The sequence below is a fragment of the Prionailurus viverrinus genome, chromosome A1, assembly GCF_022837055.1.
Source record: "Prionailurus viverrinus isolate Anna chromosome A1, UM_Priviv_1.0, whole genome shotgun sequence".
NCBI lineage: Eukaryota > Metazoa > Chordata > Mammalia > Carnivora > Felidae > Prionailurus > Prionailurus viverrinus.
The window spans coordinates 126,041,387-126,064,008 of NC_062561.1; the positions used below are offsets into that span (position 1 = coordinate 126,041,387).

The 22,622-nt window shown below is 36.6% G+C and overlaps 1 protein-coding gene across 3 annotated transcripts in view; it reads left to right on the plus strand.

Annotated features, from left to right (window-relative positions):
- The window catches only part of GPBP1 (GC-rich promoter binding protein 1), a 76,182-nt gene that overhangs the window by 37,217 nt on the left and 16,343 nt on the right, over positions 1-22,622 (plus strand). For 2 of the 3 annotated variants that reach the window (XM_047853212.1, XM_047853205.1), the window contains exons 4-9: positions 9,516-9,639; positions 9,765-9,988; positions 13,028-13,094; positions 14,151-14,210; positions 20,922-21,106; positions 21,681-21,821. In XM_047853212.1, the coding sequence (XP_047709168.1) occupies positions 9,516-9,639; positions 9,765-9,988; positions 13,028-13,094; positions 14,151-14,210; positions 20,922-21,106; positions 21,681-21,821 (801 nt within the window). The remainder of the gene's footprint in view (positions 1-9,515; positions 9,640-9,764; positions 9,989-13,027; positions 13,095-14,150; positions 14,211-20,921; positions 21,107-21,680; positions 21,822-22,622) is intronic. The other variant, XM_047853219.1, reaches the window with a different exon arrangement.

Here is a 22,622-nt window from a genome sequence, read left to right on the forward strand (position 1 = left end):
ATATAACACTTGATGTGAATGCTAATAAAAATCATAGGCAGTAAATTCTCTTTTTTTCCCTCCCATTTACAAAGGAGGGAACTGAGGTTGAGAGAGAGGAGTATGTGCCCCAAAGTGCAAAAGCTAGGATAGGAGTCCAGGTAGTAGCCTAATTTTTAAAAGTGCTTTTATGTAAATGCTTTTGTTAAACTAGAATGCTTTTGTGTAAACATCAGAATATATGTATTTTCAAAGTTTATTTTGAGAGAGGAAGAGAGGGAGGGGCTGAGAGAGAGAGAGAGAGAGAGAGACAGGGGATGGGAGTGGGGGGAGTGAATCTCAAGCAGGTTCCATGCTGTCAGTGCAGAGCCCGATGCAGGTCTCAATCCCATGCACTGAACTGTAGTATTGTGGCCTCAACTGAAACCAGCAGTCCTACGCTTAACCGACTGAGCCAGCCAGGCGCCCTTACACCAGAATATCTTTATTCTGGTTTGGATAAATGAAATTTTCTTCAGAGATGGCCTCTCCAATATCTTTCTATGATCATCAGTACATACAGATTGAACTATTCAGTGCCTGTGTAATCTTTTATTGAATATTTCTACATGGGTTATTTAATTAGTTTACATATTAATGGACTAAGCTGTAGGTTTAGGCATCTCTCAGATACATTTGTAGGGTGAAATTTAGCAGTATAATCAGTGGATCAGAGGGTTTGTACATTTTGGTTGGTAATGTGTAATTGCTTTCAAATTTTATGAGGGGGGCTAGTGTTCTCAGTTTTGGCAAAACTGGATGTTTTCACATTCTGTGAAATTAGATGTAAAATAGTACTTCATTGTTTTGATTTGCATTGTTTAATTATGGTTGAGTGTATTTTGGTGTTACGAAGAGTTTCTTAACTGCTTGTTCAGGGACACCTAGGTGGCTCAGTCTGTTGAACGTCCAACTTGATTTTGGCTCAGGTCATAATCTCTCAGTTGTGGGATTGAGTCTTGGCTTTGGCTCTGCTGACAGCACATATCATGCTTGGGATTCATTCTCTGTCTCTCTTTCTTCCCCTTCCCCACTCTTATCCATGTACTCTTTTTTTTTTCTCTCTCAAATAAATAAAAAAAGAACTGCTTATTCATGTAATCTATTTCTTAGTGATTTGCAACATCTTTTTTCATACTGGAGAATTTGCTGTATGTAGTAAATATTTGTTTTGATAATTCTTCTTACATTTATTTTAATTCCTGTATAGTTAACATGCAGTGTTATATTAGTTTCAAGTGTACCAATGTAGTGTTTGAAGAATTCAGTACATGTTTTGATAATTCTTTAAAAAATCATGTACAGGGGTGCCTGGGTGGCTGAGTCAGTTAAGCGTCTAACTTTGGCTCAGGTCATGATCTTGGGGTTCGTGAGTTCAAGCCCTGCTTCATGAGTTCAAGCCCCCCACGTCAGGCTCTGTGCTGACAGCTCATAGCCTTGAGCCTGCTTCGTATTCTGTCTCCTTCTGTCTATGCCTCTTAACCCACTCATGCTCTGTCTCTCTCTTTCAAAAATAATTATTAAAAATTTTTTTAAAAATTAAAAAAAAGTGACTTTAAAAAACCATGTCGAATTTTTTTTTTTTTTTACATTTATTTATTTTTGAGAGACACAGTGAGAGCACGAGCAGAGGAGGGGCAGAGAGAGAAGACTCAGAACCTGAAGCAGGCTCCAGGCTCTGAGCAAGCATTCAGCATAGAGCCTGTTGCGGGGCTCAAACCCACAAACCGTGAGGTCATGACCTGAGCTGAAGTCGGATGCTTAACTGACTGAGCCACCCAGGTGCCCCACCATGTAGAATATTTTAATGAAATACTCGAGCATACAAAGGAGTACAGATAATAATTAAATGAATACTTATTAAAAACACAAGACAGTCCTTTCCTAACATTTTGCTATGTCAGCTTTTATTTCTTTGGGAAGTAAGGCATTATGTATGCAGTGAAGTCCACTGTTGTTATTTCTTCACAGTCCTTTGTTTTTATTTTCCCCAGGTGTTCTCAGTGCATGTTCTTATAACTACATATGCAAATGTCAAATAGTATTGTTATATATGTTTTTTATTAGTAATTACCGTTTATATAAAGTCTGCATCTTTTACATTCATTATATTTTTGAAAAATTTTCTCCCATGTTGATATCTGCAGAATTAGTGTAATTATCTTAAAACTCTATATGGTATCCTATTTTTTGTCTCTGTATTAGATTTAATTTGTCCATTTAAGTTTAGATTGTTTAAAATGTCACTCCATTGGAATGTTCTCGTAATATGTCCTTGTACACATGAATTAAGAATTTTTTAGGTCACTGCACTGCTCCTCACACTTTTTTTTTTTTAAACATTTATTTATTATTGAGAGACAGAGACAGAACATGAGCATGGGAGGGACAGAGAGAGAGGGAGACACAGATTCTGAAACAGGCTCCAGGCTCTGAGCTGTCAGCACAGAGCCCAGTGTGGGGCTTGAACTCACCAATTGCGAGATCATGACCTGAGCCGATGACTGAGCCACCCAAGCGCCCCTCCTCACACTTTGAATGGATAAGAAAATAACGTGGGGATTTTATTAAAATGCAGACTCTGATTTCAGTAGTTCTTGGATGAGACCCTAATTCCAACATTCTTCAAAGTGATGCTGATTTCTGCTTCTCTGTGGACCAGTTTCAATAGAAGGCTCCAACTTACAGTTAGAAGAAAAATTGTTGGGACTTGGTTAGATATTGCCAAATTCATTTTTGTGTGGTGTAGTGATGTATACTCTTGTATGCTGTGTAGAACTATTGTCTTTACTTTAATTCTTGCCAAAATTTTATCACAGTTAACTTCTCTGCAAATCCTTGTTTCTTGGACAAGGAGTTAACATTTCTGTGAAATGCCTCTTCACGTCATTTGTTAATTTCTTTTGGGTTGCTTTTTTTTCTCTTATTAGTTTAGGACAAAATTATACACATCATTACACACTTGTATGTATATATTATATGTATACATGTGTATAGGTCATCTTTAATGTCTTTAAAATTACAGTTTTTTTCCAGTTTTTCATGAATTAGGTATATTCAAGTATTTCACAGTACTTGTTGCTATTTTAAACAGTATTTTAAAAAGATTTATCACTGGGGCGCATAGCTGGCTCAGTCAGAAGAGCATGTGACTCTTGATCTTGGGGTTGTGAGTTCAAGGCCCACAATGGGCGTAGAGCTTACTTAAAAAATAGTAAGTGGTGTCTGGGTGGCTCATTAGGTTAAGTGTCCAGTCCGACTTTGACTAAGGTCATGATCTCACAGTTGGTGAGTTTGAGCTGTGCATCAGAGAACCTGCTTTGGATCCTCTGTGTCCCTTTCTCTACCTACCTCCCATGGGTTTGGTCATTCACTCTCTCTCTAAAAATAAATAAACATTAAAAAAAAATAAAAGACTTTATTATTTCTGTTTGTTGCAGATATATTGTATCTTGTGCTAGTATTGTGTCTAGCAACTTTAATTCTTACCCTGTGTTATATTTTGGATTTTTAAGCCTGGGCAATCATTTATTCACAAATAATAAGTTTCCTAGCTACCTTTTTAGTCCTATTGTATTTCTCTTTTTTACCCCCGTTAGTTATATGTCTTATTCTTACGTTACTTTGCTGACTATATGTCAATCTGTGAAGGATCTGGGTTTTATCCTGCTTGCAAGGTAATATAGATGCAGGGAGAAGACTGCTGAGTCAGTGACCAAGAGCTTTATTACTTATTAGCATGACAAGTATGATATTGGCACTGATTCTTTATGCCCCCTAAAACTTTGGGTAGTTGACGTGGAAGGGCCCACGTGGATGCTACCCTTGGTGCTGAGTGGGGAATTTATAATAAGCCTGCTCTTTGTCCCAGAGAAGGATGTTACCTATCATCCCTCAAATGGTGCTTACTGCAAACGTCACCTTGAGAAATGGGCCATAGAAAGAGCAGTGAAGGTCTTGCATTTTTGGCATATTAGAACAGAAGGAAATGCTCACCGTCTATGGTGGATTGCCTGTCCCAACAGCTCTACAATCAGCTCTGTGTATTCTTGGCCAAACTTGTATTTTCATATGACTACCATTCAGCCAGCCACTCTGATTATTTTGATAGAGGCTAGAACAAAATTCATTTAATTGTCTTAAACAGCATTTAATTAAGGCTACTGTTAACATCCCTAACAGCCAGGTGAGGCCAGGATTCAGCTGGATGTGAACAAGTCCTAGAGTGGATCAATAGGTAATTTTTCAGCCAGACAGTATATGGTCTACGCCTGCTGTATTATCCATTAAAATGCACTCGAGAATTTAAACTGATCTGAATTTTGGTGTCATTAACCTACATTTATAAGGATAATAGGTGGTCCAAAAATCAACTCTCATCCTTAATAGAGGACAATCTGTGACTTATTTTCCCTCACATAGAAGCATTGAAGGAGTACACATCAGTTTAGTTAGGGATTTGTTATTAAGCTTGTTTTGGATAACTTTTACATTAGTTCGGTTAAGAAGCATAGACGGTGTCACCATTACTTGCAGCATCATTTGCCACATGTGGCATAACAGAATACTGCTCAGGTGTTGGGAGAATCACGAATTTTTATCAGAATGAAACCATTTTTTTTTAAGCGTTTTTTACACATTGACTTTCAGGAGCTGCTGTTGATATCAGGCACAGGAGAATATTTAAGGATTGATTATGGCCACATGAGTTTTTCTGATTTTGAAGTATGAGTAGGGATGATCCTTCTAGCAGTAGATGAGTGTTTTCTTCTCCGTTTCTGTTTGACTCAGGCCTTGGTGCTGTTTCTAGGGGTTAGAGCATTGTTTTCCTTTCTTCCAGTACTTTCTGGGGTCAAAGATGTTCCCTCTACAGATGCTAGGGTTTTTTCTTTTTTAATATTTTATTATTTTTGAGAGAGACAGACAGTGTGAGTGGGGGACAGGCAGACAGGGGAGACATAGAATCCAAAGCAGCTCCAGGCTCCGAGCTGTCAGCATAGAGCCCGACGACACGGGGCCTGAACCCACAAGCTGTGAGATCATGACCTGAGCTGAAGTCGGACGCCTCAACCAACAGAGCCAGCCAGGCACCCCTAGCGTTTTTTCTTTTACACCCATGAAATTGGTGTGTCTCATTTGTTGTTGTTGTTGTTTTAATGTTTATTTACTTTTGAGAGAGAGAGTGAGACAGAGTGTGAGCAGGGGAGGGGCAGAGAGAGAGGGAGACACAGAATCTCAAGCAGGCTCCAGGCTCTGAGCTGTCAGGACAGAGCCTGACATGGGGGTCGAACCATGGACCGTGAGAACATGACCTGAGCCGAAGTCAGACACTTAACTGACTGAGCCACCCAGGCACCCCTTATGTGTCTCATTTGGATAGCTGACTTCACTTAAAAGAAAATGCCCTACTTGTACCCAGATTTTTTGGTTTGGAAGAATTGGATGTGAGTGGAACCAAGGACATTTTTACGTAATTGCAGTGATGTATCATATTGCTCACCCTAGTCCACATTGGACCTTACTGAGGACTGGGTGAGAGATAGTCACACAAATGGTCACTGTCTTCAGATACAGGACCATCTCCCTCCAAAAAGAGAATCCAGGTGGCCAAACCAGATTATTTGAATTCCTTAGATTTCTTTTTTGGCCAGTGCATCACCCTGAGAGGTACATTGGCCTGCAGTTTCTCTTAGGAGAAAGAAACAACATGTCAAGGGATAATCAGGGCAAATCCTGGTATTTTGTTTTTTAAAGTTTATGTTATTTATTTTTGAGAGAGAGAATTCCAAGTAGGCTCCACTCTGTCAGTGCAGAGCCTGACGCAGGGCTTGATCCCATGAACCTGTGATATTAAGACCAGAGCCAAAAGCAAGAGTCAGATGCTCAACTGACTGAGCCACCCAGGTGCCCCCAGAATCCTGATATTTTAAAAATAGGTCTGTATTATCTGAGGAATGTAGAGTTGTAGATTGTCCAGAGTTGAATGTTGAGACTGTTAGTATTGCTTGACAATACTGGATGCCTGCGGATAGTAGAGGGTATAGAGTGTCCATTTAGTATTTGAATATCGACCCATTGCAGGTTGAACTTTATGACAAAAGATGTACTATTACTGGAATGTTAGTGCTTGGAATACCAAAAACATGGATTTATTTCAAGGGTCACGATAGTGTGACCAGAGTTAGAGTTAGCCAGTCAGATTGCAGCAACAACACTGTAACCTGAAAAAATTTCAACAGTGAAGAAACACTATAGATAGCTCCAAGAAGTGATCAGTGATTTGATGCAGTTCCTCTTGTGTAACGTGGCCTCCTTTGCAGCCTCCTTTGCAGCACGACAAGTAGATGAGCTGTTGGTAGGAGTCTCAGGCTGGCATGCAGAGGTGGCTTCTGCATCAGAAAGGAAAAGTCGTTTATTTTGTGACCAGTCTATGGTAGTGGATTGTTACAGGTCTGGTGTGGTGGATCTAGGTAGCATGCTACAGACTTCAGCAGTATTCTGATTTTAGTTCTTTATGCTAGCGCATCTTACTGTGAGCATCTGAGTGACTCAGATTGTCTCATCAGCTATAGTTTCAGTTTGTGACTCCAAAGAATTACCTTTAATCTGCCAGTCTCTAGTTTCTCACATGACTGGCCAGATGACTGGACGTTGGCAACAGTCGAAGAGGCAGAAAAATAATAGAAAATGTCTAGTCCTTAAAGCTTATCTAAGGCCAGGGTCCTGCTTTTCATTTTAGCCCTTTGTGCTGACTGACAATCCATTTGGTCTTCCAGAGTTGTTGAGGCTGGATGGCTGCTGCCACCCAGTGGACACTGTCCTCTCTTAACCTAGTTGAACCAGGTTCAACTAGGAATTAAGGGAACTATGATTTGAGAGCCTTATTGAACCAGGAGCTTGTTAAGGTGGCAGGGAGAGGAATAAGGTTTACTGTAAAGGGTAGTTGCCACTTCTTTGTGCAAAACAAATGTCCCAGTAGTCAGGTCAGCTGCATGCTCAAATACTTTTCATTAGGTTGAGAGCCCTAATGGGCCCCTTTTTTTGTTCTTAGTTTAAGTTCACTTTAAGAGCTCAGCAGTAGGGCAAGAGCCATATTCCCTTTAGAAAAGGGATGTATGTGTCAGGCACATGGCACTTCTGTACTGGGAAGTAGCCTCTCTGAATATCCCATTACCCATCAAATCTTCAATTCTGTGTCTGATATTTTTTCTTTCTTTTGAGAGGCTTTGGTGTTTCTGCTAGACGACCTGGAAGGGGGACAGAAATCACCTGTCATCCTGTCATATCCCTGAATGGAAGAATCTTGAGCATTTTCATTACAAGCATGTAACATTAGTACCAAGTAAAAACAAAACAAACAATGGTAAATTGAATTGGCCTAAAGGCCCCAACTGCAAGATCACTTTAATTTCCCTTTCCTACTGCTGAATTTTCTCCAAACTCCAAAATCAGTCAAACTGGGTTTTAGTGGCATCTTTTCTCACTATAGTGACACTGACGGAGAAGTTTCATCCATGCGCTTTTAAGGTTACACTCTAAGCTTTCAGGAAATGATTTCTTCATCTGTGAATGAGGGAAAGTACAGGGTGGAGGAGAAAACCACTCCTTTGGGCATTGCATGGGTGGCTTGTACGCTTTTTGTTTTCTGATTCCTCAACTCAGAGTTGATGTTGCCTCTTCTCTTGTGTACCTTTTGGCTTCATCAAACACCCAGGATGGGGCCTTTCCTCCCTCCATACACCACATTGACTTGGCTTTGCCCCACATTCCTCAGTATTTTCAGCCACCCTTCGCTTAGTACTGTGTTGCTCCTCATGGGAGTGAGATGGTGACTTGAGCATGTATGTCTAGCAGAGCTATAGAAGTTTGTCAGTTTCCTTAAATATCAGTGTACTTGACATTCTCATTAAAGTTGCTAAGGTTGATGTAGTGGGAAGTGGGGGGGAGGAGGAATCAGGGAGTACAGAAGGCACAGAACACTTCCACTCCAGCATGCTAGGCTCTGCATTTACTTTGTTTCCAAGAAGTCAGGAGTGTTAACATAATTCCTTCTCATGAGTTTTTAATCTTCCTAAAACTCCATTTATCCTCATTGCTGACACCATTTATTTCAGTGTGGAGTTGCTTTGGCTCAGCAGCCACAGCAGTATTGCCTTTCACTTGGGGCCCCAGTCATAATAAAAAATCCCTTTGTTCTACCATTCATGGGAGAATTAGAACAACTAAGGCACTGTTTGGGTGCCTTGTTTCAATTCTACTCCTTGCCACTTGGCTGTTAAACATTGAGGGATGCTTACTTCCACCTATCACTTGGATGATAGCAGTTGCTGCCAGGATCATGAGAGTCTTCTCTTACCCTAATCTGGCCTGCAGACCCTTGTTTTAATTTTTTTCTAGAGAATTTTAGCTCTGTTAGTGTTGCATCCTCATCACAAAAACTGTTAGGGTCTGTGAAGGGTTTGTGTTTTTATCATACTTGCAGGCCTAGCATGGTAGCCTTTTGTTGTTTCATGGATGCTGGTGAAGACCTGAGATGGTCAAGGACTATCTTTCATGGCACAATAAACAGCATCAAGATAAGGCTGGGGCAATAGGGGAATGATACCACAAGGTCCCACAGTGGCAATGTGGAAAGGCCCAGGGGATGACCCAGTATGTGCAGTAGTTTACATTTCAACTGATGTACTCTGCTCATTGTCCTGGAGATGGTTGTAACATAAGTCCAACCCAGAGAAATGGTCAGGGCGTTTAAAAAGTTGGAAGTTTTGATTGTGATTTTATCAGATTCATGGGTTAATACTGGGGAAGAAGAGCAGCCTTTAAAAACAGTTGTGGCTTTTTATGTTCTTTGTAAATCCCTAATTTTTAAAAATAGTTTTTATAAATAATTATTATTTTTTTAGATTTTAGTTATAAGTAATCTTTACACCCAATGTGGGGTTTGAACTCACAACCCCGAGGTCCATAGTCACATGATCCACTGACTGAGCCAGCCAGGTGCCTCTATACGTTCTTTAGATAATTTTCACAAAACACTTGTTGTGGGGAAGAGGAGTTTGGAAATCAATCTGGAGAACTTAAAATAGAACTTAAGCTTCATTTGCCATAACTTTCTGTTGTTCAAGAAAATCTTGAGCCATTTATATTTAAATTAAGTAATGTATGATACAGAATGTCAAATTCTGTTACTTAAGAGAAGTGTAATACGTTTTGCCTTGTTTCCCTTACAGTGGTATTTTACTTTTAAAGTTTTTGGGTAAGTAGATGTGGTTGTTAAGCTCTTTCAAAATAGCGTCCATTAGACAAGGAAAATAGACCAGCAGTGGAATCCATCTTTTAATAAGTTACCAGTTAACCAAATACATGGACAGTAAATACAGAATGTTCTTAACCATTTAGAATTCTTGGAAATAATGTAGGCCGGATTATTACTAGTTTTTAAAGTTATATTTAGGTTTTATGTGTACGTTCATGTATGTGTTTATGATTTGTTTCAGTCGTCACTGAATTTTGAGAAGCATTCTGAAAATTTTTCATGGACAGAAAATCGTTACGATGTGAATCGTCGACGACACAACTCTTCAGATGGCTTTGATTCTGGTATTGGACGTCCTAATGGAGGTAAAATTTGCTAAGAAGTGAGAGTGTAGGATGATTTTCTTCATGTTGTTTTAAGAATGTTTTGTGATTCAGTAGTTAACCAGAGCCATCTTTGAATTTATGTTACTTTACCATTCTTAAATAAGGTAACTTTGGAAGGAAAGAAAAAAATGGATGGCGGATGCATGGAAGAAATGGTACTGAAAACATAAATCATCGAGGGGGATACCATGGTGGAAGTTCTCGTTCTCGTAGCAGTATTTTCCATTCTGGGAAAAGCCAAGGACTACATGAAAACAGCATACCTGACAATGAAGCAGGGAGGAAAGAAGACAAGAGAGAACGCAAACAGTTTGAGGCTGAGGATTTTGTAAGTTTCTTGTAACTTTAATACAAATGAGGTTTCTGCAAGCGCCATTTTAACATCAAGGCTTTCTTAAGAGATTTTATCACTGTGGTTCATATCTATAGAAATCACAGTTGGTAGGTTCAGTTATGTTTAATCTTCAACATTTTGTGAGGCTCTTTGTTTATATAATTCTCTTTCCTCAATTCCTCTCCCTCCTCCTACTTACTCCTGTCTCTTAACCATATAATCATTTAAAAACTTTCAATAAATCTGTGTCATTTTATTCCTTAAATTTGAACAGTTTCCCTTAGAAACAGTGGCTGAGCTTGCTAGCTTTTTTGCAAGTGCATCATAACATCTCTGAAAAGCTTTTAAGCTTTTGGAAAGAATATTTTACTAGTACATTTTATTTAGACTGTCTCTTTTAAGTAATGTTTTATTCATTTATTACCTTTTTTTTATAAAATTATTTTAACGTTTATTTTTGAGACACACACACACGCACGCACACAGAATGTGAGTGGGAGGTGGTGCAGAGAGAGAGGGAGACACAGAAGCTGAAGTGGGCTCCAGGCTCTGAGTTGTCATCACACAGCCTGATGCAGGGCTTGAACTCAACGAATGGTGAGATCAGACCCAAGGTGAAGTCAGACGCTTAACTGACTGAGCCACCCAGGTGCCCCCATTCGTATATTACTCTTAAGTTACTTCCAGGATAGTTCTCCTTGTCTTTCAGCTACTTTATTCAAAAGTTTCTCAGTGGTTAGGGAAGGTAAACCACTTGTTGGCTTAGGTCAGATACAATTAGAAGAGTTAACTCCACTCTTAAAAACAAATTATGAACTAGTTACAAACAGAATTTTTTCTTTCTTTCTGTATGTCTGTCTCCCTTTCCTCCCCTCCCTTCCCCTCCTTTTTTTGAGAGAACACGTGCAAGTGAATGATGCGGGGCAGGGGGGAGATAGAGAATCCCACAAGGGGCAGAGGGAGAGAGAAGTGGGGCTCATCTGAATTGGGGCTCGTGCTCACCTGCTGCAGGACTCAAGTTCACTAACTGTGAGGTCATGACCTGAGTTGAAGTCAGATGCTTAACCAACTAAGCCACTCAGGTGCCCTACAAAAATTCAGAATTTTCTTAATTCTTCTTTATTTTTATTTTTATTTTTTTTTAATTTTTTTTTTCAGCGTTTTTTATTTATTTTTGGGACAGAGAGAGACAGCATGAACGGGGGAGGGGCAGAGAGAGAGGGAGACACAGAATCGGAAACAGGCTCCAGGCTCTGAGCCATCAGCCCAGAGCCCGACGCGGGGCTCGAACTCACGGACCGCGAGATCGTGACCTGGCTGAAGTCGGATGCTTAACCGACTGCGCCACCCAGGCGCCCCAATTCTTCTTTATTTTTAAATCTCACTATGTGACTGTCTAAACACACTGCTTCTCTAGTTGCATGAAAAATTGGTCTCGTGTAAAATCTTACTGATCTTGGCATTTTTTCTTGTGGTTCATCTCTGGTAATTTATTATTTGTATATGTTCGTTCTTCATTCAGTATATATTTGACTGGCTCTGAGTCTAGCTGTTTTGAAAGGTGAAACAAGATAGCAAGGTCCTACTCTCACTGAATTTCTGTTCTATTAGATGTATTCACAACATAAAAAGAAAGTAATTAGTATTTTGTAGAAAACTTAGGTAAAAAGTGACAGGACGGCTACTTTTTGGAGATCAGGAGACGTTTCTCTAGGGAAGTGACATTTAATCTAGGGCCTGGTTGGTAAGGAGTCAGCTTTATTAATCCTGGGAAGAGGGCCTAAGGTGGGGAGCAAGCTTGTAATGTTTGAGGGGGAAAAGGTCAGTATGGGTAAAGTGACTATTCAACCAGATTAGAGAGGTAGCAGAAGGTTTTGATTGAGTAGGACCTGGGCAGGTAAAGGGAAAGACGTTCAGTTTAATTATAGGTGCAGTAGGACGAAGCTCCTTTGGATCAAAGGAAAACTTTGGATCATTTGATCTGATTATAATTTTTTAGAAGAGTATTTTAGTTGTTCAATCTTGAATGAATAACAGTGAGTGAGAGCAGGGACACTATTTAGGAAATAGTGGTATTAGTTCAGAAGAAAATGATGGCTTGGCTTGAACTGCGTAGCTGTGACTAGCAAAGATAGTGTTTTTGTTACTTTGTTAAAACAGCCTTGTTGTCGCTGTTGCTGATCGCTTCCGAGGTCATGATCCTAGCCCTGAAGATAGATAGACCTATAGTGTAATTTCTAATACTGTATTTTTTTAGAAAGCACCTGTTGCTTCCACGAAAGTCTTCTCAGTCCTGTTAAGTTTGTATCAAGGAATCATACTGGTATGCATGTATAGTCTTTTGGGACTTTATTTACAGTAATGTCATTAGAGTGTAAATAGTTTACTTTTGTTGGTAAGTAAAATATATCAAGATTCATTTTATTCAACATGTGTTAAATACCTTCTTTAAGGCAGGCATTGTTGCTAGGTAACACAGAAAATACCTGGAAATTTAGGATTCTAAAATTGGTTTTGAGTACACATTCAATGCTGAAATCACTTTTCTTTTTAACATCCTGTGAATCACTTGTTGAAATAAAAATTTGTACTTTGTTTTGAGAATGAGTGTGTTACAACGAATGCATCCAGCAACGAAAACCTAACACCTGTTGGGAGTAGTCTGATTTTTCTCTTCCTTGCTTTTGATCTTAGGCTAAGAAAGGGTGATTTTTTCCAGTTGATGAAAAAACCACATTGTCTTGTTTGCTCTTTTTTTTTTTTTTTTAAATCCACGCATTCTCAAGTAGTTGGGGATAAGAATATTTAAAGACTATTTCCTTGTTTTCTCTTTAGTAGAAGTGAGTATAGATAGTAACCATTTTGATGGTTAGCAGAATAAGTTAGTGAGGTTCCTGAATGGTCTTTAATAGTTAAGAGTTCATCGTATCATATCAGGGTTTTTATCAGTATGGCTTTGAGATTACTTTTAAAAGGTTTATTTTTAAATAATGTGAGCAGCGTGAACATTTATTTTCATTCCAATTTTTTCAGCCATCTTTAAATCCTGAATATGAAAGAGAACCAAATCAGAATAAATCATTAGCTGCAGGTGTATGGGGTAAGTAATTTTTAATTTAACTTTGAGGGGTATAAAATGTTATTTGTATGTTTCACTTTTTTGTGTTTTTAAAAATAAAGAGTAGTCTAGAATTAAACTTACTCTTATAAATATGTTTTTGAGTGCTCAGCTACACAAAACGGTAGCACTTACCTTTTAAAAAGATACTGGGGATAGAAGGAGTTTGATTTGAAATACTTGACTTGCACAGATTAGTACCATTAAGTATACTCACGAGTTTTTTAATGGTTGTAAGTTAATGTAATGAATCAGTGTTGTTTCAAACGCAGCCTGATAATCTTAAGGAAACAAAAAACTTAGTTTAAATTAATTTTTAGTTTTTCACAGTTGAAAACTTAAACTGAAAAGATAAGTACTTCTAATCGTAGTGTGACATAAAATTAATCTTTTTACTTATGAAAATGGTTATACATAGAGAGTATTAAATACTTGTATAAATTTGCCTATGGAACTAATCTGTTTGGAATTATTTGTCTTTTTGATTGTCAGAGCTTAATGACTTTTTTTGGTAATAACCCCTTTTCTTTAAAACTGCTGAGTTTAATTTGATAGCATCTTACAGAAGATTAAAGCGCACTCATATAGTACAAATCAGACAGCTTTTTAAAGATTCAAGTGAAGTTTAAAATAATGGAAAAAATTTTAAATATGAAGATTTGATATCTGAAAAATAAATTTAATTATTTGATGCCAAATTCAAAGGCGACAAATCCACTTTGGAACTTATACACATGTTCATTTGTATTTTCCTATTGAAAATTATCAACTTACCAAAATAAAAGGATTGTGGCTTGTGACAGCATACTAGTGCTAATGATAAAGGCATTATTTTAAACTTTGCCACTTCCTATGCTGTTCTTTAATGTATTTATGGGTGATAACTCTGGGGCATTACTTTGTTTTCTTTTGATCTCCCGATTTATTTAAGGGCTTTTTGAGGGTGGGGGTGGGGGTGGTCAGACACTTTTGTTAGAACCATGTGAATGGCATTGTTTTTTCTGTATTGCAAATTAGTATTTCTACCACTCTCCCCAGGCCTACACGCCCAGACACACACATACCCAACCAAAAAAATCTCCCAAGCTCCTCTCTTAGGTATGTTTCCTTATTATTCAGTTTTTCTGGGAACAGCTGATTGCATAAGAATATAGAACCACCTGGAAGGTGTTAAATAGAGTCTCTTAAGAAATTAGGAATAATTTGGATTTGATTAGAATGAAAGTAAATAAAAAATTAATGTCAGTGAGCTTTTGTCATATAAAACTACCTATAGATACTATTGGTACTGATCCTTGGTTAATTTAATAATTTTAGAAATGATTTAAAGGCAAGTACATCTTTGAAAATATTGAGAATAAAATGTATTAATATAAAGATTTTGGTTCTACTGTTTCAGGGTTGGTCTAAGGATTTTGAGCACTAGTTGAAAAGATGTTTAAAAGGAAGATGTTCTGTGCCTTAGGTAAACTAAGAAGTGTGTTTGCATTAGAAAAAAGAAAATGGTTAATTGTGGCTTGATTAATTGTTAAATTCCCAGTACTTCCCATAGGAATACAATGAAGTTTTCATTGTATTACACTTCACTATTCCTTTCTCACTTTCCCCCCTGGGTTCCCAAATATCGTTTTCCCCATTGCAACATTTAAAATAGCAATGTTCCTGAGGAAGACATGAGAGAATTTTAGGAAAGACTTCAATAGAACTTTTCTAGTGCTACTTCCTTCCAGGTAAGTAAAAATTTAATAACCGAAATGTAATATGTATTAAACAAACCAGTTTGTCCCTGAAACTGTCCTTTTGTAGATCAGAAATTGCAAGAATCTAAACAAAATATCCCAATTAAAAAAAAAATACCTTGAGGGAAAGTAACTAAACTGTTTAAAATATAATTACATAAGTGTAATTCTACTTAGAACTTATTTAGCTTTTTAAAAAACACCTTCCTGCAGCTTATATCTGTGACTTTTTTATTGTTTTGATCTTAATCAGGAGCACTGTTGTTGGGTGTCCAAGATTAATGCTTACTGAATTAATCTATATCTTTAATACTTGAAAACTAAAAGGTACTTGAGTGTGCCTGTGACCATTTTAAAATACTCAGTTGTGTGACTGATATATTTGGGAGGTGAGAAAGAGAAAAAATGATGTGTATATGTTTGTATACAATTTGGTACATAATTAGTAATTGTTGATTTGTCTGTTTTCAGAAGTACTACTGGCTATTTTTGTGTTGATGAATTATGTCAGCAATATATTATTGGCAGAGTCTGACATTTAGTTCTAAAGATACTAAATAATGAAAAATATCACTCATAGTAATTAATTTAAGCATAATGTTGTTTAAACTTAGCATTTATTTTTGTGTCTATTCCTTGATAACTTGATGAGCTTTCCTGTTTTTTGCTTATATTTGATATACTACTTAAGAGCATCAATATTCATTTTTAAGAATTTTATTTGTTTGGCTTTCTAAAAGCAAATTGGTGACTATTTCTTAAAGATGGGTTATTTTCTAGAGAATTCCAGTTATAGTAGCCAAAAGCATACACATTGAGTGACATGCATGTTTGCATTAAGTGAATTCGATTATGATGAAAGCCAGTGAATTTTGTTTTTTAAAGGAACTCTGTAAGTAGAATTAGGAGAAAGGAATAATCCTTACCGAATTTCTTTGTAAAAGTATCTGTTGGTAGTTTATACGTGGAAATGACTCCACTTTCCTTGAATGTCTTACGAAAATAGTTTTTAAACTTAGAACAAGAAGAAAAAGGTAATGCAACATACGTTAAAGGTTGATAAGGGAAAATTAATAGAGTTTGATTAGACAACTTAACAAGTCAATTTTACTTGGTCGGAGTTAGAAGTATTATTTGTTCATCGTGTAAGTTCTTTTAGAAGTATGAGTGATGTAGGGGGCCTTATTAAAGAAAAAACACCATACCCCTATTGTTGGCTTACATTATAAGTTAATGAAACTCATTTGTTTTAAACTTCTATTGTGAAACAAAACAGATTTGTACATTAAAAAATTGAAAACCAAAAAGATTCAAACCACGTCAGTTTCTTTAAATCGGAAACATTTAGTTTTCTGCATTAAAATTAGTGTTCACAATAGGAATTTGTTTTTATTGCTGAGGTTTGGGTTTGATATTTGTGTATTACTGTATTTTATGTGACTAAGTTTCTTCTTCAAATTAAGTGAAAACTTAATTCACATGTGATTCACCCTTCATTTGGCCATATGCTTTTGTTCACCCATTAAAGTTAACTGTTTTGTCGAGATCATGAAACCAAGTCAGTAACTTGGCATCAGAAAAGGGTGGACTTTGATCTCACTTGATGGTACGCAGACTTTTTTTCTACCATTTAGTTACAGGCCTAGTATGCTTATTTTTAGTTGGGGATGGTAACAATTTGAAGTATTTGGCATAGCAGTAAATACTTGAATTCCCATTTTCCCCACTAGTATATAATATAGTAGTTAAGGACATTTGTTATGGAGATAGATCAGGGCCCCTAACATTAGGTGTTTTACCTGATGGTTAGACTTTTGGGTAGATTACTTAATCTGAGTGAATTTTCACATCTCAGAGATGAGGGTGATCACAATTTTAATGAGAAAAGCAGTATAAATATTAAATTGCATAAAATATTAAAATTATTGTGTAAATCAATCTATGTAAAACACTTGATCATGTTAGAGTTGTTTAATGAACCTGAACATTAGCTAAGTTATGTTCAAATCTAGTTAAGTGATGGATATTCTTGTAGATTCATTAAAAGGCAAAAAAAGAGGAATTTTTAGGGTAGAGATCAAAGAATAAAGTAATAAGTGATTGAATCAGAAAACGTATAGAAGACACTTGGAGGGAATGTAGTGAAAGACAAGAGGATGAAGATGAAATGTTTGCTCTTAACTACACATGTTGCCAAATTAGTTTGTATTGTAGGTGGCAGTATTTTAATTGTTTTTTTCTAGAAAGAATTGAGCCAGTCCTCCTCCCACCATTGACTTTGTATTTAAGAAAAAAAAAATCTCTTGTATCCATAGATATTGGGAGAGTATAAATAACAAGGAAATAAAGGGATATTTAAAGTCAGTTATTGTCAGGTAATAGTTTGTGAGGGTAGCAGAAAACAGGTATATGAAAATCTAAAACTCCTTTCCCTTCAGGTGTTTTTAACTTAAATTTCAATGACAATGCCTGCTTATCTGAGTTGGAAATAATATGGACTTGTAATTTACAGAGGGAAGTCACTGAGATCACTTACTTTTTAGTTTTTTTTTTTAATACAAGTGTTTGCATATTGTTAACCAGTTGACAAAGTAAATGGAGAAAGAATAGAAGGAGACATTGGATACTGTTTGAATCTAACTGCTTCAGCACTTGAAAGATTAATGTCAGAATTTGTAGGGAGAATCTGAACAGATGAACATGTTTATAAGTACATTTGACTCGAACAGTGCAGGAGTTGGGGGCCTTAATGCCTCTTACCCCACCCCTTTGGTCGAAAGTCCCTGTATAACTTTTGATCCCCCCGCCCCCCAGACTTAAGTACTACTGATAGTGTACTGTTGATTGAAAGCCTTACCGATAACATAATTGATTAAAACATATATTGTGTATTACATGTATATTGTGACAAAGTAAGCTATGAGAAGAAAACCTTATTAAGAAAATCATAAGAAAAATATACTTATAATACTTTTATGTATTTATTGGAAAAGTACTTGCATGTAAGTGGACTGGTGCATTTCAGACCTTGTTATTCAAGGGTCAACTGAAATATAAATGACTCAAAGTTTGGACAGTTAGTGCTGCCATCATCCTTTCCATTACTTTTATTGTAATGGTTGCTATTAAGAGCTCTTGTTATTAAATGGGCAGGTTTATGTAGTATATTCAGCATAGTTACATAGGATATAGGTTAGTCTGTGTTTATTTCTGTTAGAATTTTTCTCATCTTCTGTAATTTTGTAAATCAACTTAAAGTTTAATACAATATTGAAATATAATTGGAAGCATACTATAATGGAGATAGTCTGACTTTTCTAGATTTTTCTTCTAGTATTTTAAAATATTTTACAGTAATTCTCTGACAGGAGCTATTTTTCATTTTATAGATGAGAGAATTAATAGAGTTGGAGCAAGATTCTATAAATCTGGTATAAATGTCCATGTTCTTAACCTCTGTACTGTACTAACTTTGCTACTTAGCCTTCTATGATTTATTTGTTAGGCTTCACATTTCTTCTTTTTTTTTTTAAATAGGTTTCACACCTAACGTGGGGCTTTAACTCAAGACCTTGAGATAGAGTTGCATCCTCTACCGACTGAGCCAGCCACATGTCCCTTCACCTTCCTTCTTTATAGAATATTTTGTCTTTGCCCTGAAGGCTTCTTTGAGGAAAAAGCCACATTATTTTTTTCTCTAGATGTCCAGGAATCCAGTTTTAGGAAAGTGAACTTAGTAGTTAGGAAGTATGTTGAGGTTTAAAGATAACATACCTGTTTGCTTGTCTGCTCTTTCTCTTCTGCCTTCTAATTTTGATTAATGATTGCTTATACACAAAAGTTTTCTTTATTTTTTTCTTGAACCTTCAGCTTTCCATGTGGGATCATTTTTCGCCTGCCTATAGTACATTGTTTAGGATTTCCTTTAGTAACTTTCTTTTCATAGCGATTGATCTTTGAAAAGTTTCACTTCTGCCCTCTGCCATGTGTGGCTTTTTCAGGTACAGGTCTGTAATCCAAGATTCAGGGGTGGATCAGTCCCATCCTCAGCTGTTAGGTTCCTTTGTGCACACTTAATAAAAGTTTTTTTCTTTACTTCTTCATAAATGTGGGTTGACATCACCCCTTGCTGATGATGGTGACTCTTTTCCTGTTGTATTTGTTTTCCTCCATTATAGTAATTTTAACATAGGACCTACTTTAAGGTAAAGAAGGTAAACTTGTGTGCTTAATGGGCCATTTTGAACTGGAAGTGTGCTTATCAGCCATGTTTGAACTTCTTTAATTGTGGTGTACTGATAGAAATGTCCTCTGTTTCAGCACTTGACTTTCTGAGACCTTGCAAACTCTTACTGCCTTTTGCATTTCCCAGTATCAGTCATTACTGATTCTTGAGATTCCTTTTAGCAGTCTTTTTTTCCCCCAGTTTTATTCTCACCGTCATCATCTGTTTACCAGAATAATTGCAAAGCTTAAATGGTTTAGTGCTATTTCTAGGGTTCTTTTTTCATCTGTGAGATCTTTCTTTCCCTTCTTCTTCCTCTTCTTCTTCCTCTTCTTCTTTTTTCTTCTTCACTTATTTTGACAGAGAGAGCACGCATGCGTCTGAGCAGGGGAGGGGCAGAAAGACAAGGAGAGAGAATCCTAAGCAGGCTCCATGCTGTTAGCACAGTGCCTCTATGGGGGGCTTGATCCCATGAACTGTGAGATCATAACGTGAGCCAAAATCAAGAGTCAGACACTTGAATCAACGGAGACACCCGGGCACCCTGAAACATCTTTATACTTAATTTTTGTTTTGTTGACTTAATTGTGTAAGTTCTTTAGAAAAGCTGTGTATTGCTGATTTAATTTCTGTTTTTGTGTGACCAAAGATTTCTTTCTTAGCCTTTATTCCTTGGGCCTTGTAAGGCATCCAAGAAGTTGGAATATTTGCCTTAGTAGATTAGCCATGTGTTTAACTTTTAAGAGGATTTGCTCAGTTTGCTCTAGGTTCTTGTTCTTTTATACATCAGCAGTAAAATGAAGTAGCATACCAGCTCTATATTTTGAAGATTTTGAAGCCTCAGATGAAGTTTGAGAGTCTCTTCATGCCCCTATAAGTCCTTGTTTAGTTTTTGAGATGATCCAGTAGGAATTTTGGTTTGGTTTGTTTGAGGTGGGGCATCATCACAAACATTTAGGCAACTCAGCATGTCACAGGAACTTATTTAATACACAATGCTAATCTTGATTTAGATTTCCTAAGCTTTCTCCCCTTAATTCTTTTATTCTAAACTCTTCAACTATGAAACTGACACTTAGAGAATTTTTGTAAAGGAAGAAAGACATACTTCACCACAATAATTGTGAACATGCTCACGTGTAATACCTACACTAACTAAATTCTGGGATTAAAATTAAACTCTATGGGCAGGTTTTCATATTTTAGCAATTGAATTTCTCTTTAGAAAACAGCTCTGTTAGCAATTATTCCTAGTACTATCTTCAGAAGAATTGAGTTTGTTACCCTATAACTTACATAATGCCTTCATTATAGTTAGATGGCCAGTAAATATTTGAATGACTTGGTATTGTGAAAATAGAATTCTGTTTTTTATTAGTCACAACTTGAGTAGCAATTTAGAAATTGAGGGACTATAGTTCTTTGTTTATTGATAGTAACTTTGTAAGTGAGATAAGAATGAGAAGAAGTTAGAAAAACTATTTTTTGAAAATGGAGAAGAGGAAAATATAATGTACTTTATATTCTAAGCCTTAGGAGACTAGAATGAAATTTGCAATTAAAAAATTTAATTAACGTTTTAGGCCAGTGTTCAGCTGAATTCATTTGTATTACTTGACATTGTGCAATCCTTGCTATATTCTGTTTATGTTTTAGCTTTATTTATGAAGCAGGAATATAGCTTACACTTATTTAGCTTAATTATTTTGCCCAGGAAGCAGCAATTATTTTTAAATATAATCAAGGATTGGATTATGCTGTTTGTGTGTATGTGTGTGTGTGTGGTTTAATTTTATGCTAAAATTTAAACTGTATGTAACTCTTGCTCGTGCTTTATTTATGCAGAATATCCTCCGAATCCTAAATCTAGAGCTCCAAGGATGCTGGTCATTAAGAAAGGTAATACAAAAGACTTACAGCTATCTGGATTCCCAGTGGTAGGAAATCTTCAGTCACAACCAGTTAAGAACGGGACTGGTCCAAGTGTTTATAAAGGCTTAGTCCCTAAACCTGCTGCTCCACCTACAAAAGTAAGTTCTAAATTGTTTAAAATGCAAGTTTTAAGTTGGTACCAATTGGGTTACTTTGAGAATAGAATGTTAAAAAATTTTATACCAAAGTGGGAGGGGTTGTTGGTGGGATACTGACTTTAAAATGGAAAGAGTTCATCCATTGTGTATCATTACTTTTAATTATCTTTTAAATGATGTGCGTGTTTGCTCATGTATGTGTTTTCTTATATTATTGGTAGTAAATCTATAAAATTTTGTTTTGGTAAATATAGTACATAGTGCTGTTTCCTTGGTGTTCAGTTTTAGGTTTTTGGAACTCATACTTGTGTTTTCTTGATATTAGGCAAAACAAACCTGACTTTAGGTTTGTAAGACCTTGTAAAAATAGTAATGTAGTCAGATGTCTTTTGTCTAAATACCAGGCTTTGATTTTAGTTGTAGAAAAAGAAGAGAAATATGTAGGAATGATTAAGATGTAATACAATAATTATTTTTATGAGTCACACACAGTCATCTGTATTGTGTTCACTTTGTTTTTCTCCTCTGAATAATCTGTTTTTGATAGACATTAATGTTTGATGTTTTCCTCTAGCCTACTCAATGGAAAAGCCAAACTAAAGAAAATAAAGTTGGGACTTCTTTCCCTCATGAGTCTACATATGGTGTTGGCAACTTCAATGCTTTTAAATCAACTGCCAAGAATTTTAGCCCGTCAGCATCTTCAGTGAAAGAGGTATGTTATTTAAAATTATTCCTGAGGAATGCAACATATCTTAATCATACAATGTAATAGTGAACAAAAGGCATAGATTCATTAAATGAATACATTAAAATGAGATATTTTAGTTCTTCCCTAAAACTTGATTCAAGTACTTTGCTCTTTGCTAATTAGTTTTGCACTTTAAGTATGGATAATTTAAATATATATTTAAAAGTTTATTAAAATTTTTTTTTAATGTTTATTTATTATTCAGAGACAGAGCATGAGCATGGGAGGGGCCGAGAGACAGGGAGACAGAATGTGAAGCTGGCTCCAGGCTCTGAGCTGTCAGAACAGAGCCTGATGTGGGGCTTGAACTCACAAACTGAGATGATGACCTGAGCTGAAGTGGGATGCTTAACTGACAGCCACCCAGGCACCCCTCTTAATGTATTTTTGAGAGAGCACAAGCAGGGAAGGATCAGAGAGAGGGGGAGACACAGAATCCAAAGCAGGCTCTAGGCTCTGAGTTGTTAGCACAGAGCCCGATGCGAGGCTCGAACCCATGAACCATGAGGTCATGACCTGAGCTGAAATCAAGAGTTGGACACCCAACCCATTGAGCCACCTAGGCTTCCCATTGCCACAAATAATTTTTAAGGAAAGGATTATGACAGTTGCAGTTTTGACACTTGTGTTAAGAGTTAGGCTATGCTGTAGGATTGAACTTTGACTGAAAATGAGGATTTGTATTATATAATCTTCCATTGGGTATGATGGACATTTCATTATTTTATTAACATGTTTTATTAGTGTTAACACTTAAGGGGCAAG